This window comes from Neopsephotus bourkii, unplaced genomic scaffold (genome assembly GCF_033783945.1).
Source record: "Neopsephotus bourkii isolate Nb327-2 ecotype Australia unplaced genomic scaffold, CSIRO-AGI_Nbou_v1 NB_168, whole genome shotgun sequence".
Classification (NCBI taxonomy): domain Eukaryota; kingdom Metazoa; phylum Chordata; class Aves; order Psittaciformes; family Psittacidae; genus Neopsephotus; species Neopsephotus bourkii.
Window position 1 is genome coordinate 5,886,076 of NW_026900684.1, and position 21,046 is coordinate 5,907,121.

The 21,046-nt window shown below is 40.2% G+C and overlaps 2 protein-coding genes and 1 pseudogene across 6 annotated transcripts in view; 2 read left to right on the forward strand and 1 right to left on the reverse strand.

Moving 5' to 3' along the window:
• Nucleotides 1-21,046, reverse strand: part of WWC2 (WW and C2 domain containing 2) — a 131,241-nt gene that overhangs the window by 24,105 nt on the left and 86,090 nt on the right. For 3 of the 5 annotated variants that reach the window (XM_061372086.1, XM_061372114.1, XM_061372107.1), the window contains exons 18-23: nucleotides 19,996-20,188; nucleotides 17,888-18,052; nucleotides 15,394-15,486; nucleotides 14,092-14,343; nucleotides 9,134-9,261; nucleotides 6,731-7,904 (exon numbers count right to left, since the gene is read on the reverse strand). In XM_061372086.1, the coding sequence (XP_061228070.1) occupies nucleotides 7,838-7,904; nucleotides 9,134-9,261; nucleotides 14,092-14,343; nucleotides 15,394-15,486; nucleotides 17,888-18,052; nucleotides 19,996-20,188 (898 nt within the window). In that variant the 3' untranslated portion in view covers nucleotides 6,731-7,837. Of the gene's footprint in view, nucleotides 1-6,730; nucleotides 7,905-9,133; nucleotides 9,262-14,091; nucleotides 14,344-15,393; nucleotides 15,487-17,887; nucleotides 18,053-19,995; nucleotides 20,189-21,046 lie in introns of those variants that run through there. The other 2 variants (XR_009728288.1, XM_061372099.1) reach the window with 2 other exon arrangements.
• Nucleotides 1,876-2,529, forward strand: LOC133223836 (claudin-22-like). Its single transcript, XM_061374897.1, has one exon. The coding sequence runs from the start codon at nucleotides 1,876-1,878 to the stop codon at nucleotides 2,527-2,529; it is 654 nt and encodes a 217-aa protein (XP_061230881.1).
• LOC133221427 (claudin-22-like) lies at nucleotides 2,653-4,371 on the forward strand (annotated as a pseudogene).

Genomic DNA, 21,046 nt, shown 5'->3' on the forward strand with positions numbered 1-21,046 from the left:
TCTGATCTTTGCACTTAATGCCATGCAGTGTGAGAGCACAAGAAGAAGATGTTAAATGTTCACAGACAGAAGTGCAACATGCTTCCAGTCGACGTGTGGCATAGCCATGATTCTAAAGTCAGGTAAGCATGTATCCTCCGAATGGGCAGAAGCACTCCTGAAGTTTAGTTGTTTACTTGAAAAGATATTCAGATGCTGTTATTGAGTTTCTCATTGAATGTAGTGATGGTTTCCAGAACTAGCGTTCTTGCTCCGAACACAGAAAGGGGAGAGAAGTGACACTGCCAACCCTGAAAATACAACCTGGGCTTTGAATGAATGCAAGGTTCTTTTTCTTCCTCTTTTGCCTAGTGCATGGTTGAAGTTAGAGCCTTGTTTGCATCAATTTGTTCCTGGTTTTGTCAGCTATATCCTTTGCGATTCCTGCTCTTGTGTATGGTAATTTTTTGACCTGGTGTAAACCCTTGGATTGGGTTGGTACACAAGCAGAAGGGAAACAGATCATCTTTCCTTGTGTTGGCTCATCAAAGCTTGTGACAGGAAAACCACAAGGGTTAGAAGTTAAGGCTCAGCAGAGAAACGAGGAAGAAGAGATCTCACAGTGAAATTTCTTGTTGGTAGCCCTCGGGATTTTGGCACCTTTCAAGAGTAGTGCTCTTTTTTCCATCACCTGATAACCCATTTTGAGCAACTGAGAAGATACTATCTCATCTAGCAAATAAAGTCAAGAAAGACTGGAAAACATTGCTGGGTCATACATGTGTGCATGTCTTCATACTACTTATCTCTCTCCCATACAGGCCGTGCTGTTACATCTGAGCAGGGAACGGCAGGCAAATGTTATCCTTGTTGACCCTATAGACAAGAACAAATGAGCCGACATGAGAGCAGTTAAAAAGCAGGGTTTCCTAATGGGGTAGTGGCATAATGGTATCTTGCTTTGATTAAAAAGGTACTAGACATTCCTGGCCTTGGGAGCACTGAGTGCCAAATGCTGTTAGAAACTAAGTGTATACACTCTCTGCCATCTGGGAGGTAGCCTGTAGGAAAGGGGACACTGAGCTGGTGTAAGCTGCTACCTTGGTGTTGTTGAAGTCCTGGGGCAAGTAAAGTTTATGCTGGCTGATGATCTGCCTGGGTTCATTATGGTGGAGGGATGTCTAGGATTTCGGTTTTTACGGTACTTTCACCATACCCTTCTCCTTTTCCTCGTAAGAGTCAGTCAAAACAAAGCCCATTTTAAAAGAAGTGAATGTAGAAAATGTGAAACATAAGGATCTCTTACAAAGCGTCTTTTACAGTGCTGGGACATAAAACAGGGCAGTGGAAGATAAGCCATTATGTATGTTGAGGAAGTCTAAGAATAAAGATTATAGGCAAACAGTCTACCTTTCTTTACAAGGCCTTGATTTACATCCCTGAAATCTCAAATTTAGCTATTACAATGAAGTCCTGTTGCACACAGAGCAGCCTTTTATCACCACTTAAAATCTAATTAATCCGTATTGAAGCACAAAGATTTCTGTTGTGTTTTAGGGTGAGGGGTCATAGAGCCCTCTTTGTTCATCCTCAGGCTTGTAATCATCAGGCATTGGGATATAATTTTACCAAGCAAATTGGAAGGTACCAGATCAAATCCTTATCGGAAAGACTAACTCATGGTTTAGTGAAGTCCTTCCTCCTTTAGGTGAAACTTTATATTCGTGAAGAACAAAAAAGTGTTTCAGAGCTCACAAAGGGTTAATAGCAAGTGCTTATATTTTGGGCAGCAGAGAACTAAAATAATCATAGCTTCCACCATCACGCAAGGCAGCGGTTGTTCCAGGACTGCTGGGGAGACCTTCCTCCTCAAGCTTTTAGGACTCTGCTCTCATAATGGCCTTGCTTTATCAACCAACGATGCAATTAAGTGGCATACTGGTCTCTCTGTTGGGATGGGTCCTGTCCTGTCTCACCACCTATTTACCCCAGTGGAAAAATCTTAACTTGGACCTGAATGAACTGGAGATCTGGACCATGGGACTCTGGCAAGCTTGCGTTGTCCAGGAAGAAGGGGGAATGCAGTGCAAGGACTTCGATTCTTTCCTAGCTTTGCCCCCAGAGCTCCGGATTTCTAGGATTTTGATGGTTTTTTCCAATGGATCGGGGCTTTTTGGCCTCTTGCTCTCAGGATTTGGGTTGGACTGTTTGAAAATTGGTGAAAGACAACAGGGACAAAAGAAACGGCTGTTGCTGTTTGGAGGAGTGCTCTTCTGGATATCGGGGATTACAGCTATTGTCCCGGTTTCTTGGGTTGCCCATTCCACAGTCCAGGAATTTTGGGATGAGAATATACCAGATATTGTTCCCAGGTGGGATTTTGGGGAAGCGTTATTTGTTGGCTGGCTTGCTGGGTTTTGTCTTATCTTAGGAGGATCCCTACTTAATTGCACAATCTGTTCAACTGAAGTCCATCCATCTTCGGCCCATTACACAGTAGCAGAACAGCAAGATCAGTGTCAACACTTGGAAACTGAAACTAGGTCTTAAAATGGAAGGTTTTATGCAGAACAGAAAGACTGCCCTATCTTTTTCAAAGCCCAGTGCAAGCCAGATGCTTGTTCCAGTAGAAATTCAAAGGACTCTTTGTTACCTAGCCGATTTCCTAAACTTATGTCTGCTTTCTCCTTAACCGGTATTGGAAGGTGGTGTTGTTCTCTCACATGCAGAACTGTTTAAAACTTTGTTTCACAGCTGAACGCTGAAGTTTTCATAGCCTGTGCAGAAAAGGTGCCTTTGCTTTCTCAACTGCACTGTAAAATCCTGAAAATGAATATGCATGTTCCCTTACAGCTTGGCTTTTAACCAAAATGTGCTTCCTTTTCGTATGTAACTGATTAAATGAGCCTCAACGCTTGACTCCTTGTTGCAGTTTTTCACTTGCCTAATGCAGTGCTGTACAAACTTGAGTTTTCACATCCTAAACAGTCTAAATACATGCATTGCATCAAATGATCTTTCTGTGTACTTGGAAATCGTTGTGCTCAGAAAACTGTAGGTTTCTGAAATTCTAGTAAGCTTTGCAGATGTCTTTTTGTGCATGGGGCGTTAGCGTGTGGGTGCTTCGTACCCAGCAAGTTGTGTTTCCCCTGTCTAGCACATTAAGCTGCCCATGCAAGTTATTCTGAGTGTTTCTGGCACCTGCATACTTCAGGCTCCCAAAATAGGTTGAGAAATGCTGCTCTATAAAATCCTTATGTTAACTTCTTCTGGTACAGGTATTAAAGCATGAGGTACCCTGTCAAAGCTCCTTAAACTCCATTCATTTATAGCAACATGTTGTTCTGAAACCTTCTGAGTTTAAACAACTGATACTTAACTGGCTCCAAAGCAGATAGCTTCATCTGCATCAGTATGGTATTAAAACTTCATCTAAAAATGACCTGTGAGATGCCAGATCTAGCAGAACTGCTGTTAATGATTTAGCAGGTTGATAGAAAGCAAAACACATGCTTTACCTAAAACCCAAAACAAAGTAAGAAGCCCCAGGAAAGCCCAGCTGTGGCTGCACCCTTCAGCTACTGGTTTACCACACTACATCCCTGTCCCCCAAACACTGCAACTGGAACCAGGCAACACGAAGCAGGAGGGGAAAGGGTATTCCATGCTTTCTAAAGCATTGTTTTAACTTTTGCTTATGTTTGGGATGACAACTGAGTGTCTGCAAAAGCAAATGGTGCAGCACTTCTGTGGCGGCTAAAATGGAACTTGGTCCACAGGCTACAGCTAGCTGGATTGCTGCTGTCTGTACTAGGATGGGTTTTACTTGGTACCTGTAACTGTTTAGCAGACTGGAAAAATCACAACTTAGACTTAAATGTACTGGAGCTTTGGACCATGGCAAAACTATACAGTCCGAGCCAAAGGAGGAACACAGTGTGAAGATTTTAATTATTTCCTAGTTTTGCCTCTAGAATTACAGTTTTTTAGGATTTTAGTATGTACAACATATGGACTAGGACTTTCTGAGCCTTGTGATCTATAGTCTTGGTCTGTCCTGCCTAAAGATGGAGGGTACAGAGCTGAAGCTAAAGAAACAGCTGTTAAGACTTGAAGGAATATTTCTGTGGGTGGTTGGAGTTTTGGCCTTCATCTGTTTCTTGGGTTGCTTGTACCATAACCCAGGAATTTTGGGATGCAGACATCCCGGAGGTTGTGCCCAGATGGGAAACAAGGGATGTACTATTCTGTGATTAGTTTGGTTAGTTTTTATAAATCTGGGGGGGTCTCCTCTTCACAATCTGCTGCTCAGCAGACCATAAGCTACCAGGGCAGGATGCCATGGCAGATAGGCAAGAAACCCGTCAACATCTGGGAAGTGGAACCCTTTAAAAAGGGTAGATACCAGGTTTTCAGATTTTACTCTTGCATTACAGCAAGAAACGTCTGCTGACCTGACAGGTTACTGTTCAGGAGACTGAGGGGAGGGATTGCCTCTTACCAAGTAGTTCCTCTAATCACTACTTACCTTCAATTTTAATTACACTAATTGATGAGCTATGGAGATCTAAGTCACCACTCTGTTTCCTCAAAATTTGATCAATTGCACGTTTTGGTTTTGTAGGGGTTTTGCTTGCTTGCTTCATGTTTTAGGACAAATAAGTATAAAATTCCTAATCTCTTAATCTCTGCATGGAGACTTGGCTGTATTTTAAATAGCAGAATTCCTACTGGGGCCGCTTTAAACAATGTATTTTGTACAAAACATAATAGTAGTTTAAGTCCTGAAAGTTTGTAGTGCCAGTTCAACACGCATTACAAAAACCTGATACAGGACAACCTTGGATGAAGTTCCCTGGACCTGTATCAGTCACAATAAACTAAATGTTCTCAGGTATAATGTCATGTAATATACTATCCTCGAGAGAGAGAGAAAGACTGAATCTATCCATGCACAATCCCTCCCCAAGGAAATCCAGTATTCCCCAATCATAATGAGGAGATATCCAGTGGAGAGTTGACTTTGCCCATTGCTCCTGCAGTTTTTACTTACTGAATGTAAAGAGCTAGCTTCAAACATATGAATTGGTTTAACTTATCCTAAGACTTGGCATTGATTGATGTCAACTTTCTATAAATTGCAATGATTTTTACACTGACAAAGCTGCAGCAGCCATCTGTTTGTACAAAAAGCAGAGAGAGACATAGAACAGCAATAAAAGAATGAAATAAAACAGTGGTCTGGAAAAGAACTTTGTTAAAAAAAATGTATTTTCCAATCACTGAAACACATGGAAAGTGCAGAGACAAGTTAATCTGTGTGATGTACTTGCATACTCTTACAGACAAAATTAGAACAGAAACACATTCAGAATATAACCTGATTAAATACTTAGTTCAGTCCTGAGCATTTGATATTTAATACAGTATAAACATAGCAATAGTAAAAAAACCCAAACTTAATTATTTGATTTGTGTTCTATTACATTTTGTGCTAAACTTTGCTTATTTGGCTAAATATTCTTGTACCAGTGATGTTTAGATTCTGATACAGGCAACTGTAGTGACATTGGTACCTGGAAATAGAACTAATTACATTCGTTATACCCTGCTGTGCAGAATAAATTCCACTTCAAGAGTAATATTTGTAATTTTAAACTGATGGAGCTTTACCTGTATGGATTATTTTAGCTTATTCTATTGAATGTTTCAAGTGTGAATAATCCGAATTAGTTTAAAAAAACCCCCAAAACTCCAGAAATGTTAAAAGCTGCCTATAAATATGTTCAACTTTACCAGTCTGGAAAACAAGGAGCATGAATATGTAGAAGTCTCTCATTTTAAAATGAGTTTTGCAAGCTAAAGCCAGCACTCCTTAAATTTTGACCTCGCTTCATGCTTACAAATCAGATGATAATACTTCTTTTTTTTTTTTTCCTACTATTCCAACACATGAGGAGAAACAGCTCATCTGGCAGCTCGAGACAGCTCTAAATATTTTTTACACTATCCTTAATGTCAAATATTTTTATGGCCAGAACTGAACTATATTAAACAGAACATAAATAAGACTGTAAATAAATAAAAGAAAAATCATAAAGTACACATCTAAACATCATTCTACAAACAACTCGTATAATCAAATGGAGAAGTTGAAACTGTCAACCTTCATTTCACCTCTACATTAAATAATTCCAGATTTGTTTGTTTTTTTTTAAATTGACCTTTCACACATTAATGTTGTCTCAAACCCAACAAACAAAACCCCAATGGGGCATTCACAAAGGATGTTCAGTCAGTCCTCTTGCCCCAAATGGCATGTCTGGCTGTACATTTAAGCGATCTGATGTTATTTGTGCACAAGAAAACCCTTGGATGTTGCACAGACCTCTTGTCACAGAATTGTCACTTTGAATTTAAGGCAGCGGCTACCATGTTGTGGTTGTATTTGCTTCCATTTTCTTACCAAGTAATGACAGCCTTTTTGAAAGATGAAGTCCATGGCTTGTTGGGGAAGAAAACTTTAGCCAGTGAATTCAACAGTGTAAGTAGAAAATGAACTCCTTTTTTCTGCAGTGTCCGCCCCCTCACACAGTACCCACAGAAAATAGGACCTCAACTGCTTTACCAAGACAGGGCTTTTTGAATGCCTACATATAATGTTCTGTGCTTCTAACAGAATGCATCCAAGTCAATGCTTCTTCCTAGCAGGCTGCTTCATGTAAGAAGAACTTGCAACATCTGTTTATTAAACCCCGTGCGACCTCAACTGCATACAGGGTCAGTGTGTAGCTATAAAATGCTATTTATTGTACCGAAACATGTGAAGACTTCTAGTGAGGAGCTCTTCCTTTTCAGGAAGGGTTTACCTTACCAACAAGAGTTCTGATGTCTGAGTTAGTACGTGACAGGTTTTTCTGCTGGTACAAATACTTTAATGAAAAATCTTCATATTTGTAAACCTAAGAAACACTTTTAGGTATTCCTAGTTGGCAATAAGAAAGCCTCTAGGACGAAAGATTAAGATAGAGGAACTCTCGTTTTTAAGTGTGCAGCGAACATGACTATTCTAATTCCAGTGTTGGTATAGTGAATTTGAGTTAGCTTCCAGTACAGAAAGCAGCTGCCCCTTTTGGTAGTCTCATAATAAGTTTTTAGGGTTACTTGTCTGCCTTGCCTTTCTCACTCTCCCGCAGATGCAAGAAACCTTTTAGTGCAGGTTAACGTACTGTACATTCACAAAACTAAACTGAACTTTATCTCTTCCTACAAAACATTAAAACACAAAAAACTGTTTTCAGAAACAAGATTCCAATGCAAGTGATGAATTTAATTAGCAGCTGTTGTGAGGCAGCCTTGATGTTCTTGAAAGGAGTTTACGCTTGTGGTTAACTTTATACTATAAAAGTCACACTCTTGTACAAAAATATTGCATGGCAAATCAGCCATCTTCACAGTCTGCTCACATGAAAATAGTGAAAAGATAAACAATCTTCTGTTGAACGTAATATTTCTCAACACAGTGCAGTTCAACAGGATACATGCTTAGTACTGCCTTTGTTCCTCTGTTCCATCTTTACAAAATAAAAACACATGCAATACATACAAACTGTACAAAATCAGCATCAGTATACCAAAATTAATCTACTTTGGTTTTTCCAGTTGTTCGGGGGGGGGGGGAGGGGGGAAGGGGTTGCCATTTTTTAAGCATACAACAATTCAATTCACTGCATCTTACAAATAAATGTATCAATAGTGAATGTAAAATGGAAGATCTTTCAAAGCAGGTCACTGGAACTACTAAGTTCATCTGAAAAGAGATGAGCAAGTGGAAAAACACTTCAATGAAAATGCATAATTATACATCATCAGCTGGAAGGGCTGGTATACTGATCTTTGCTCTTGTGAAGTATGCTATCTTCTCCCTGAAATTAGAAAGGAAAACAAGTTATTATTTTACTATTTATGGCATGACTCCAGTGTCATCTGCTGTAGAGTTGCTAATGCTACAGCATCGTTCTTTAAAGTATAGGTTTGGAAAATATACAGTGAGGAAAATACAGAGTGACTTTATTTACAGCAAATGTGGCATTCTGACATAATTCCCTTCTTAGGCAGATTTATGTAAAAAGCAATATTTCATTAGTAACTGCAGTGATCAGGCTCAAATACTGATCTAGTCACTGATTTCCTATGATGATATTGCAGTGGGTGGACAAAAAGGCAAAATAAAACATTTTATCCTGACTTGGGGGGGGGGGAGATGATAATAAAATAACTGGGTCTGGGCAATACTTGGAAGCAGAATTGTCAACCCTTTCTGTAGTTGCTTCCCTGTGCTGTTACCATTTCTATCTCCTATGAACCGAGAGATTACTGAGGCATGACAGGTTTACAAAAGCCTGTCTGCCAGCAGCCTAGAAAACAGATGATAAGTATTTGGAGCTTAAAAGTTAAAGCTCAGAAGAGTTATTCTTCTTGAGAGCTTCAAAAATGCCTCTGCATGGGTATGCTGTGAGGCCACAGCAGTGTAACAAATCCAACTAGGGGGACCTGTACAACCCAGAATTAAGGTTCGAGATAGAAAGTGTTCAACTGTGGCTTACGCTAAGCAAGAAAACTTGATATTGCTTCATGTAATTGGTTGCTGTTCCCACAACCAAAAGGAGGGGAGAAACACAAAAGAGGAGGGACTCAAGATCTTTCTTGAATAAGAAGTCTTGAGCAAGGCACAAGTAGTGGTTAATCATAAGATGTACACTGTTCTACTTCTCCCTGCAGGGTGATTTGCTTCAGGCACCTGCCATCATTGGGAAAGACCCCATGACTTCGAGCCCACTGTGAATCTGCTGTGGGTGAGGTGAGCTGTGGCAATGGTCGCACACGTGCTTGCCCACAGAGATCTGAAACTTTTCACTCCATTTCCTCACCACCACAGCTCAGCTAAATACTGCCACTGCTGCCACATGAGTTACCAAGGCCCAGTCCTCTGAAACTCCAACTCAGAGCTATGTTAAAAACATATAATGTTTCTTGCAATTCAAAGCTGTGTAGATTTTTGACCAACATTACAAGGCATGTCTCTTTAAGCTTGGAAATACTCTGTATTACTTCACTACATTAAAAAGAGAGTGAAAAGCAGAACAGGTCCTACCTGAATGACTGCACCTGCAGTGGCACTTTCTGGCTCTGCTCCCGTAACCGGCATACATCCTTAGAGGCTTTCCTCATCAATTTCTCGGCACTTAAACCTTGTTTCTGTTCTTCTTTTGACTGTTCAGCCTGTAAACAGGAAAAATAACTATTTTGCTAATAATGAACAACTACTCATTTCAAGGAAATGACAAATTATTCTTCATCAAGCAAAACACTTGGCAGGGTTAGGTTTACATTCAGATTTGATCTTAAAGGTCTTTTCCAACCTAAATGATTCTATGAAAAATCTCTATACAAAGGGTCAGAAAGACAGACTGGCATCACAAAGCAAGCCATGGGCACAAAATAACAGAGCTTTTCCTTTTAAAAAAAAAAAAAAAAGAGAGAAAAATTCAAATAAATAGAGCAAATCCCACGTCATCACAGGCGGCTACTAGGGTATTGTAGATTTTGATGAGATTTGTCTTAGGGCCACAGTTAGACAATACCTAAATTTGTATGAGCAGATGCTGTCTATCCAAGTATCTTTATAACTAGGAGACAGTCATTCTTTCCCCATGTAATGCACTTTTATTTCCTAATGAAAGCTCTTAGGAAAGTTGCCTATACCTACTCTAAAATTACAGACAAAAACCAGAGAAGATGTGCTCTCAAAATGAATTTTTAAGTTTTACTGACCTTGTTAGCGAAGTTAATATTCATAAACGTTTGTGCTTTCATTCATGACACAACACTTTTGTATGGGACACTTCTTTCATTTGCACTGGAGAGGTTGTAAAAGCCAAGGCAGGTGAACCAAACACCACTGATGACAACAGATAACGGATCTTTCTTGACATGAGCGTTGTTGAGCAGATACGTTGCTGCCAGTAAACTACAGTATTTCTGCACCTCGGTATGGCTGGTGCTATTCTACATCTCTACCACACACTGCTGCATCAACAGGATAATCGCAGCTGTACCATCCACTGTTTTGGAAGCACACTTATCAAGAGCTGTGTTTTGTTTGTTAAAAGGCTTTATCAAGTGTTTCTGAATGCCCAACAATTTGAAGAACAGCTCTTTTCAGGTGGACAGTCACCTGGATTTATTAGATAAATGGTCACTGTTCATATGCAGGTGAGTCCCGGAACACCGCAATGTCACCCCCATGGTGTGTAGGGTGCATGGCACGGGCAATGCCACCTTGTGTGCGCGCTTAGCTTCATTTCTCGACATTTGTCTGACAGTCCCTGAAGTCATGTACTGTATTTTGAATTTTGCCAGCCATCAGACTTTAATAGAAGCAGTTCATGTTCTAAACAATTTTAAAAGTTCTTTAGAGGTGGTATTTTTTATGCTTAACTTCAGGCACTCAGACTTGAAGATGCTGTTCTGTTACCTCAAATTAAAACACACACCCAAGCCAAAACCAGTGATCTTCAGAGTTGGTTTGTAACTTAGGAGTTCATGTCTCTAGTTCTGAATTCAACCCAGTAGACTCCCAAACAACAAAACCAACTAATTCAAAAAAGTTAGTCCGTACTATCAGTTCCATACTGGGCAGCTATAGAAATCCATTCACAGCAGGACTGTGGTATCCTCTGTCTGTTGAAACGCACTCCAGTGTTCTATATGAAAGGGTTTTACATGAAAGAGCACCACCCTTTCAAAAACTCCCTCAAACTCCAGTCAGTTTGTACTGCTGTTAACTTCTTCAGCCCCTGACTCCAAAATATGTATGATTTTAAAATGAAGTTAACCTATAAATATTGTTTTCCTTGTTAGTGAACATAAATTTGCAATGACAACTGTTACTGTCTTAATTTTACATATGTCAGTGGCCATATGTTTTATCAGCTCCCCTAGTTAACATTTATCATCAAAGCACTAAACATACAATATTTCAAAATCTTTTATATTTTCCTTAACTATACATGAGAATCTTGTGACTACTGCATTTCAGGTTAACAGCACAGATGACTTCTCTTGTTTTCATACTCTGTAACCATGGGGGGTTTTTAATCCTTTTAGTTTTTCAGGATGGTCTCAGAGAAACTTTGATTTCACCCAGTGTCTCCAAGAGCATGAATATATGAAGGCATGTACATGACTAATTTTACATTTACACCATCTTTCTTGGGTGATTTATAAAGACAGTGAATCCTCCATCTATATGAAACACAGAAAAGCAGACTAATACATTGGCCATACATTTAACAAGTGCCAAAAATAAGTGCCAGGTAAGCTAAGTGCAGATGCAGAGATTCCTAAGACTGGGATAACAAAGAAGAACCACTATCACAATTACTTAGGTGAAATAAGATGAAATGCTAATTCCTGTCTTATTCTTCAATGGTTTTTGTATAGAAGAAAGTGAGTCTAAAGAAAAACTGCTAACTGTGCTGAACACCAAAACACTGGAACAAGAACATATCTGTGGTATTAATGACTTAATTGCAGACCACCTCTACACAGATACACTGAAAAGAAATTAAGACATTTACAGATAGTTACAGGAATCTGTTTTGGGCATACACGGAGGAAGTCCTTCACAGGACACTAGGTGTCTGAAAACTTACTTTTATGAGGATTTAAGACTCAAACTTTGAAATACTGTGTGATTTCTCACAAAAATGCAATCTAAACAAGAGAAAATGCTTCTGGTGCATAGAATTACCTACTGTTTTCTGATCTGCAGGCACTGGTGAGCTTTACATACTTGTACTTAGGAAGGTGTGGTAGGAAGGTATGGAGTCTGTGTATTTGGCTTCAAGCAGAGTAACTACATGCTAGCAGGCAGCCACTGATTTTCAACATCCCCTGCATCTGCGGTTTCATTTTTCACTTGAGACTCAATTTCTCTGGCACTTCCAGCTGCTGCATTAGTCTGCACCATTATAATACCTGCAGGATCTAAAAAATAATCTATGACAATGTTCCCTAGGCTGCTGTGTTTCACTAACCCAAGAGGAAACTGACAGCAGAGTACAGTATTCTCAGGGTTGTTTTGCTCCACAGGGGAAAGCTGCAGCAATTTTAATGGTAGAAATATTTCCAGAAACTTTGCAAGTGCTCTTCGAAGCGGTGGAGTGGCCATGATCCTTGTTCTGACTTCTAAGAAGGACTTGAATGCTATGCTGCAGCCTGCATGTATTTTAGGAGCATACATTATTACCCTTATTCCTTATCGCAGTGTGTGTCATGGTGCTGATCACTGACTGACACAAGAGGTATAAAATATGAGAAACCTGTCTGCTGCCTTGAAAGAGCCAGCTGAAATAAGAAAGCACAAATCCAAAGGATTTATAATATTAAATGTTGCAAAGGCATACTCTGTTCTAGGGGGAATAGCTTTAGAGTGGGAACAGTATTAAATAAGCAATTAGAAATTACCATTTCTATCCTGCACCCAGCATTAGATATGAACTATGAATTTCTAAAATTTAGCCATCCGTTTATATAAAGCTACTACTATTTTTATGAGCTGCAACTTAGAAAGATCAATTTAATGTAATGAATTCACACTGTCAAAACCCAGATTAATATTGTGTGATGTTTAAATGTTGCACTGTCTTATCCCATTTTGCCCACGGGTTTCTCTCTTAATGCTCAACCTAAACTCTGCTAGTACTTTACAGCCATTTGAGAACTCCACTAGCTATAGCCAACAGCAGATGCCAAGGAAAGAGAGACAAGAAGACAGAGAGAACAGAACAGGGCATAAGCATAGAGCTGGGAGAACATATTAGGAAAAGGTTCTGTTTCCTAAGCTATCAGACAGTCAGACTTCTTGAAGTAGGTGATATCATCATGGTTAATGACCTCTGATGGATATTTCCTCCATGAATTTATCAAACTGCTTTTCAAACCTCTACAAACTTGCAGCCCTCAATGTTCCATGGAAAGCATTTTTACAGTTTCTAAATGTTGTGCTATGGTTGCTTTCCTTTAACCTGCAACCTCTTCAATTCCCTACTTCCTGTATTATAAAGGACAATGATTAAGTGCTTTCCTCCACCTCACCCATTATTTTATAGACTTCAGTTGTAGCTACTTAGCCACTCCTAACAGAGAAGCTGTTTCCTCCTCTGACCATTCTTGTCAACCCCCTGTAGCCTTATTATCCAGTTTGAACTTATTATCCAGAACTGAACAGTGTTTAAGTTACATATATTTACATCATAAAACAATGCTTTTGTCCAACCTTTTTTGCCTCTCCTACTAGGCCCATATTCCAGTGTATGATCACCTTCGCAATTTTAAACCAACAAACAACCTTCCCACTTTTTAATACATCTTGTTGGAATTTTCCATGTTCCAACTTGTCACTGTTGCCTCTCACTTGTTCTATCTTGTTTGTTGTCTTTTATCCATAAGGGCATGCAACTACCTTACAGCGTTTAGAGAAAGTGCATATATACTTGTACTGTTTTAGAGACCATCATATAGGGAATAGAATTTGGCTTTCCTCTGCCAAAACTAGAACAAGTATGTCCTGCATAAGGAAATAAGCCACAGTGGAAGTACTGCCTTTCCCACATACCCCTACTACTATAGCTAATAGTCATTGCCTCTCTCAATTTCTGTGCAGGCTGCAAATCACCTGATTCTGAAGGACAAAAACCATTTGTCTGCAGAAGTACAGCTGGCACATGAGAATTTTAAATTCACTTTTAAGTAAATGCTGGTTTACTACACCACTGCTATTACTCCAAATAATAAGAGTTTCTACGCTGCATTGCCAAAGTATTTACAGAGTACTAGAAAACTAGTACGTCAGATTCTAGGTTTAAATACTGTAGTATTGACCAATAAAGAAATAGTTTACACTATGCAATTCAGAAGTGTATTTAGTCAATTGTGAGCTTCTGTAAAAACATCTTTAACACTATAAGCCAAATTCTTTAACAAATTTACAGAAAAGGCAGGGGCCTATGTGCATTCACTCACACAATATCTGTATGCTGCTCATACCTGTTTTTCAGCCTGTTTCAAGAGTTTCTGGAATCGTTCATCCTCTAGCACACACAGGGGAAGATCTGTCTCTCCTCTGCCTTTCATTTCCTCAAGCTTTTGTTTAAGATCCCGCAAGGCCTGAAGCTCATCATTCAGTCGATTCTGCCTCGTGCGTGATGCCTGGAGGTCCAGCTCCAAGTCAAGGGAAGTGCGTACAGGGCACTCTTGTGTAGCTCTTCGCATGATTGGTTGGCAAACAGGCTGAATCAGCTGGGAGACAGAACAATAAAAGTTATTATCTAGAGAGGCTGATGTAGGCTTTGACATGATACTGTCAGAAAAGCTCAAATGTTTTTGTTTTTCTTTAGCAGAAAGCTGCTATGATGAGATGCAAGTCCAAAAATTCATCTATTCTGCAATTTTTCGTCAGGCACTAGCTAAAAATGAATGCAAAAGTTTCTCCAACCAGATGTACAACGATATATTTACAAGTTAAAACCAAAAACCCATTCTGCTCCCCAGGACAGCACTATGCAGACTTCCCCAGAGATTTCAACCTCTCTATTTATTTTTATGAGTATTTCCTTTTTCAGTGCCTAAGCAAACACATACTGTTACAAACACTGTAAAAATGCATTTCTTTAGCATATTTCACATTACTTGCTATCCTTCGACAGTGACTTTTCACATGAGAAGCCATCCCAGACTATTCAGTATTTCTTTCTTTATGCCAAATGTAATCCTGCTATCTGGTAAAAACCTTCTCTGAAGTGTTTTTTTAGTTATAATCAAGATTAAAATAGAGCTCTCAACTTATCAAGAAAGAACTCCATGCAAGAGAAATACAACCTTGCTCTCTTGTCCTTCAATCATTTTGCTGCTCAGTCTTGGAGAATAGTAAATCCTCTTTAAAAGGGCACCTGAATCCTTGAAACTTTGACCAAAATTTGCTCAAGGTACATTTTGCTGGTGTTGACTTTTGGTAGCATAAGCCACCACCTTAGGTCACTTTGAAGTAGCTGAGCTCCTTAAACCACATTCCTCTGACAGCAACAAGCTAAAGTTCACCAGTAAATGCCATGATGCTGAGCACCAGTGTCTGGCTGCTGGCTTCAGCCACAGCTAGAACGTCAGCTTGGTTCATGGGGGAAGACATAGCACTGAGACAACTGTGGTGAGATTTCAACCAGGAACTACACGACCACATGTAGTACTTGCATCACTTTTGCTGAAATAAACAATATGCTTTATTTCAAGATGTGTTATTCCTTCTCTCCCCATACTTTGTTTTAAACCATGCCCAGGTAACATAGCACATACCCGTTTAACTCTTAGGCTCCGCCGTTCTGTGGCATTTCTCACAAAGAGAGATTTTTTGGCTAGTGTTGAGCTGTCACTGTCACTTCGATTCAGCTGTCAAAATGTACATAACAGAGATATGAAGCACATTCACATACATATACAGCTGTATTGATATAGATCATCAGAAAACCTTAATGCTGATATACATGTAGGTCATTCTTAGTATAAAGTAAAAATTTTTCAACTAGAATAAGCATCTCCTTTAAAATTCTCTTCCTAAACCAAGACAACCGTTGATATTACTGGATGAAGAGTAAGCAGACGCTTTGGGAATGCAAGGAAGACAACTGTGGTTATTAAGTACTGCCAACTCACTGTCTGGCTGCAGATTATATACACTATGGATTTCATTTACCTGGGGCAGGCTTTTAACAAACCTACCGCAGTGAAGGTAAATTACTATAGACATGCATCTGTCCAAACAACTGTACTTTTGTATTAGTAGTAGTAGTAGTAACAAGTTTACGGGTGCCTACAGCTTCCCTCAGAAGTACGTCCTGCTTCTCAAAAATATGCACCACAGCTCAGCAGTAGCTTCTTCATTATAGCATTAGTTCCACATACATCGATGCAGACTGATTTTTAGATGCATCAAAACGCATGGTGGTAACCTTCACAGAAAACAGAAGCATCTATCTGCAAGGTATTTATTTCACCTCTTCAGAACAGGGCAGACAAAAGGAATCATTCTGGTAACACTTCAATAACCAAAGCCAGAGCCCTAAACATGCTTACACTGGACTGACTGGGAGTTGGGGGTGAGAAAGACAACCTCTGGCAACATGGATACACCTCTCAAGAGACAAATCTGTCTTTTCACCATGGAGCCGCTACTGGAAGCTCACCCATGGATACACACAGGTGCTGTCATCACTGATATTCTTTAAATACTTCTAAAGGGTCATTTTCAAAGGCACCAACAGACTTTGAGTCCATCCTTCAGGGCTCAAAAATCTGTGTTTTCTGTAACATCGTATGAGAGTAGGTGCTTTCTTATAGCTAGGCAACCTCTTCTGAAAAGAGCAGCTGGCAGCCAGATCGTATCCAAGAGGCACTTTCATCTAGGACAGCACCACCAAGCAAGCAAGGCTGGGTATGCCTGTGGTACAAGCTGGGGACTAGGACTGGGAAAACCCATGATAATCGGCCCTCCCTGTGGACTTGGGTGCAGCTACAGTGCCACTCTTGAGCCCCAGCAGTGGACTACAGGTATTTCTGAAACTGGAAAAGATTCATCTGTAAACATGTACTTCCCCTAGAGTGTTCTGCTTCCAGGCAATACTGTACACAATGAGAAGAGAATGTTTTACTTAAGGTATGTTTTTCAGACCCTGGCTTCTGGCAACAATGTTCAAAGCTACAAAACTCCAGTACTTTTCCAAATGCAAAAATGTCCAGGGTTTACACGATCAGGACAACCAATTTCCAGTGTATGGAGATGAAGATGAAGGCTATGTTCTGAATTCAGCCAGTAACCTACCCAAATTATGTAAAGACTGTTATTAAACGATCTGCAGTGCTTCGTTCTGGAGGGTATGTGGAATAGTTATGTAAGTGTGTAAGTACTGACCACACATTTTACTCTACTTTTTAGACCAGTATGAATCACAGAGAAGCAATCAACTTTAATATTCACAAATGATTAAGGCAACCACCTCTAACTGAGCTGGAAAAGAATTAAAGCTTAAGTATTTTCAAAGAGTTATACTTGTGTAAGTAACCTGCAGAAACTGTAGATCAAATTAAACTGCCTTTTCTAGGGTGTCTGTAATTAAAATCTATAGAGCTGGGAATCCATGCTTAAATCTTTAAACACATGATTTTCACAGTTAGTTTAGCAGCAACAAGGCTGACAATTTAATCTTTTTCCATGCTACCAGAGATCCAGAGACTGGAAAACTTTGCTTTTGAAGCCACATTTAAAACTCGCCCCTAGGCAGCGCTCACACACCTTTCAAAGACATAATTAGAGCAGGATTTGGGCTGCCCAGGTTTAAAACCAGTTGAGATACAAAGCAAGATTTAAATTGATGACTGAGCTCTTTCCACACTGTTACCCTTAAATGGTTATTAAAATATGGTAATGCAATGGCAGTTTACAGTGAACTCTATTCTGTGTTTTAACAAATTATTTTCCTGTAAGAGAGCTGTAGCTGCTGATGCACAGGGAAACACAGTCTTTGCAGATAGCCAGCACAGGCATCTGTGTTACTTCTCTCCAATAAATGTGGTTTTGCCCTAGTAAAGTTGTTCTGCAAGAGTATGCAACTGATGAAAGTCAATTCTAGTATGCATCAGGTCAGTTAGGGAAAGAAAGAATCTAGAGAAAGCACAGGCTTTGCCTCTTGCAGGGAAAATTGGTACATGACTCACTGTCATTAATGCATCATTCCCGAGAAGTTAAATGACTCTTCAGTTAATAGCTCCTCATCCCAAGTGTTTTTCCCCTTACCCTACAGATGTATTGGTTCCGCTCGCCTGGAGAGAAGGTTTGTGAGCGCACTATCATGCTGTTCCTGACAAAGGGATGCTGTCTTGTGCTCCAGCTGGCTCTGTCCTTGGGTCGGACTGTTGTGTTCTCGTTAACAGATTCCTCAGTGTTAGTCTCTTTATCAACCTATGAAAAGGAATTTAGTTTATAAGAACTACTATATACAGACACATGCCACCACATAGATTTTTGCCTTTGGATTTTACAAGCATCCTTGTTACCTTGCAGTGGATGGAAAAAGGCCATCAGCAGAAATCATCTTGCACATTCAGAGAAGCTATGATAAGAAACACAATATTCCCAAACTTAACAGTGTGGCAGAGAGTCTTGGAAGGTGCTCTTTGTATCCAGTAAAACCAAAGCTTTTGCAGAAAGGCCTGTGCTGCCCTGTAGATGGTCTGATGCAACCATGGTGCAACAAGTATTTTGCTTCGCTATTTGCGGACATCATCATCATCATTATTATTATTATGTATTTATTTTGTCCTGCATTTGCAGAACAGCAGGGTTCTGCCATGACAGAGATGGTGCCTCTGCACACTGAAAGGGGCAGCTGGTAAAGTTACATTGCCCAGCTTCTTTCAGACATACTGTCAAATGTCCCCAGGCCCCAGCAGCAGGGCTGCTTTACTGTGATCTGCAGACCTGTGCCAGCCCTGTGAACCCAGGGAAAAGACACTGCTAGTTGCTGTCCCCCAGAACGGCCTGCTGCCTACAAAACATGCCACAGAGAGCCTCAGGTGGCCACATCCCTGCAGGTAGCACAGCTCGCGCTTACTTACAAGCAGCATTCCTCTTGACAGCCAGGACAGAACAAGCACTGGAGCAGCTGGCACATCGACTGTCACTGACGTGTGCTGGGGCATTTTCTTCAGCTTGGGTAATTTAATGAGGTTCATGGTTTTCAACGTGCAGGTGATAAATACAATGACCCAAATAACACAAATGCCACCCTGAGGGGATCTGGCACATGAAGACCTGTGCTGTGGCTGGGTTTAAAATGAGGCCCACTATGACGTTCACTCACTATCTGGGTCTGTCCAGCCTGGGCTTAGCAATACACTTGTGTGTGTGCCTAACCTTCAGATGTTGTCCTTGATGTCTACCCCTTGCCGATTCAGGGCTTTGATCTATATTTGCTTGCTACCCAGCAGACTGTCAGTCCCTTTGTACCATGGCCATAGCTCATTTGGCATCTTGACACATTAATTGGAAGTTAATTACCGTTTCCAGCAAGTCCATTGAGGTGCTGAACTTATGTATTGTCACAAACCTGAAGGAACAAGATGTCATTCTTTACGTTTTTACCTTTGCTATTTTACAGAACCTGTGGGTTTAACATATGCAACCATTAAGATGCACAAAGTTGTTCTAAAATTTTTATTTCTACAGTATGAGCCACCATGCTAGGGATATGTTTACTAAAAATTTAGTAGAAGTACTTTCAGAAAGGTGGAATATAATTTAAAGTGAACAGTTAAGAAAGTCTCATTGCATGTTCTTGGTATATGCAGCATGTGGGTAGTTCAATAGTCTACAGTTTAACACATTTTGGAATTTTCTGTTCATTAATCTTTCCTCCTCTTGTCTGCTAAGCCAGTTTTTTTTATTTCACACTCTAAAATAAGGGGAAGAAGTCAGGGAATCCCATCATCCTCGCTGGCTTAGAGATCCTGACCCCTGCTCTGCCTTTCCCCATTTATCAGATGAATCAGAAAAGCAAAAAAGGAAACAATGAAACAGACGTGCAGAAATAGTTTAGATATGCACAAGCTGCAGCTACTGAACTACATGTGTATTTGGAATACTCCCTATGCAACAAAAAACATACACTTTTTTAGTTAATTGGCTTTGAAGTCCAGCCTAGCATGTCTGTTAAATGTCCTCTTCATAGCTCAGACAGATGTGACCACACTGATTTCATTCAAAGTATATACTGACAAGTGCTACAGCAAAGGCTACATCTAACTGTAAATGCTCAGATGCATCAGACTTCTACATTAACTGCTCAGAAACAGATCTCCAGACACAGCAAGCTACCGTAGAAATGCGTATTTTAAGATATTCACCAGTGTTAGTGTTGCAGCAGCTTGCTGGCTTTCATGGGCCTCATCACTGTTCTCTCTGTCCTTGTCTTCATTCGTTTCTGGTGCATTAGTGAGTAACCCCATGCCATCAGTATAGTTGCCTTCTACTGCCAGCTTAATGCCATCTTCCTCCTCATCCACGATTTCACGAGAGGCTTCTGCAAGCATTTCTAACCTGTATGGACAGAAGTAGCCCAGGCTTACTCTCAAACTTAAAAAGCCCACCAGAGAAATAAATGAGAAGGCCTAGGCCTTCACACATATATAATGTACATATTCTCCTGACAGGGAAAACAAAAGTATCACCCAAATGCTTCCATTAAGTTCACCTAAAAGGCACATTTCATTATATGCTCCAGTAAACCCCAGCAAGCTCTACTACAGTTCACCTTCGAGATCATTATGACAACACTGCACTACATTCAATGGCTGTTACATTGATACCTCTGAAGGACTCCCATTGCAATAAATTCATAAAACAAATGTGCAAGTCTCTCTTTCCCCTGTAATAAAGCATGTTTATTTCTACACTGCAGCTGAGAAATTGCACAGGAACTCAACACAGCAATTTAGAAAGAAATCTGTTTCTTTGGAAAGCTCACATGGTCTTCAAAAACAAGACCATCAGCGAAAGCACATACACATTGACTCTGTTAGCAGCCCTTGTTTCAAACCTTAGTTGCTTATTAACACTGATGAAACTAGTATTTGATATAAGACATTCTAGTGGCTTAGACTCCCTGGGTGGCTTCACAGGAATTGAATGGAATGGAATAGAATAGAATGGAATGGAATTCCTACATGGAATGGAGAAGCATCAGCACTAGGAGTTGTCAGAGCAGCCAAGATACAGTAAACCTGAGAGAAGGTGAATGAACTGGCCACACAACAGAACAAGACTGGTGGTGAGACACTGGCACAGGTTGCCCAGAGAAGCTGTGGCTGCCCCATCCCTGGCAGTGTTCAAGGCCAGGTTGCATGGGGCTTTGAGAAACTTGGTCTGGTGGAAGATGTCCCTGCCCATGGCAGGGGG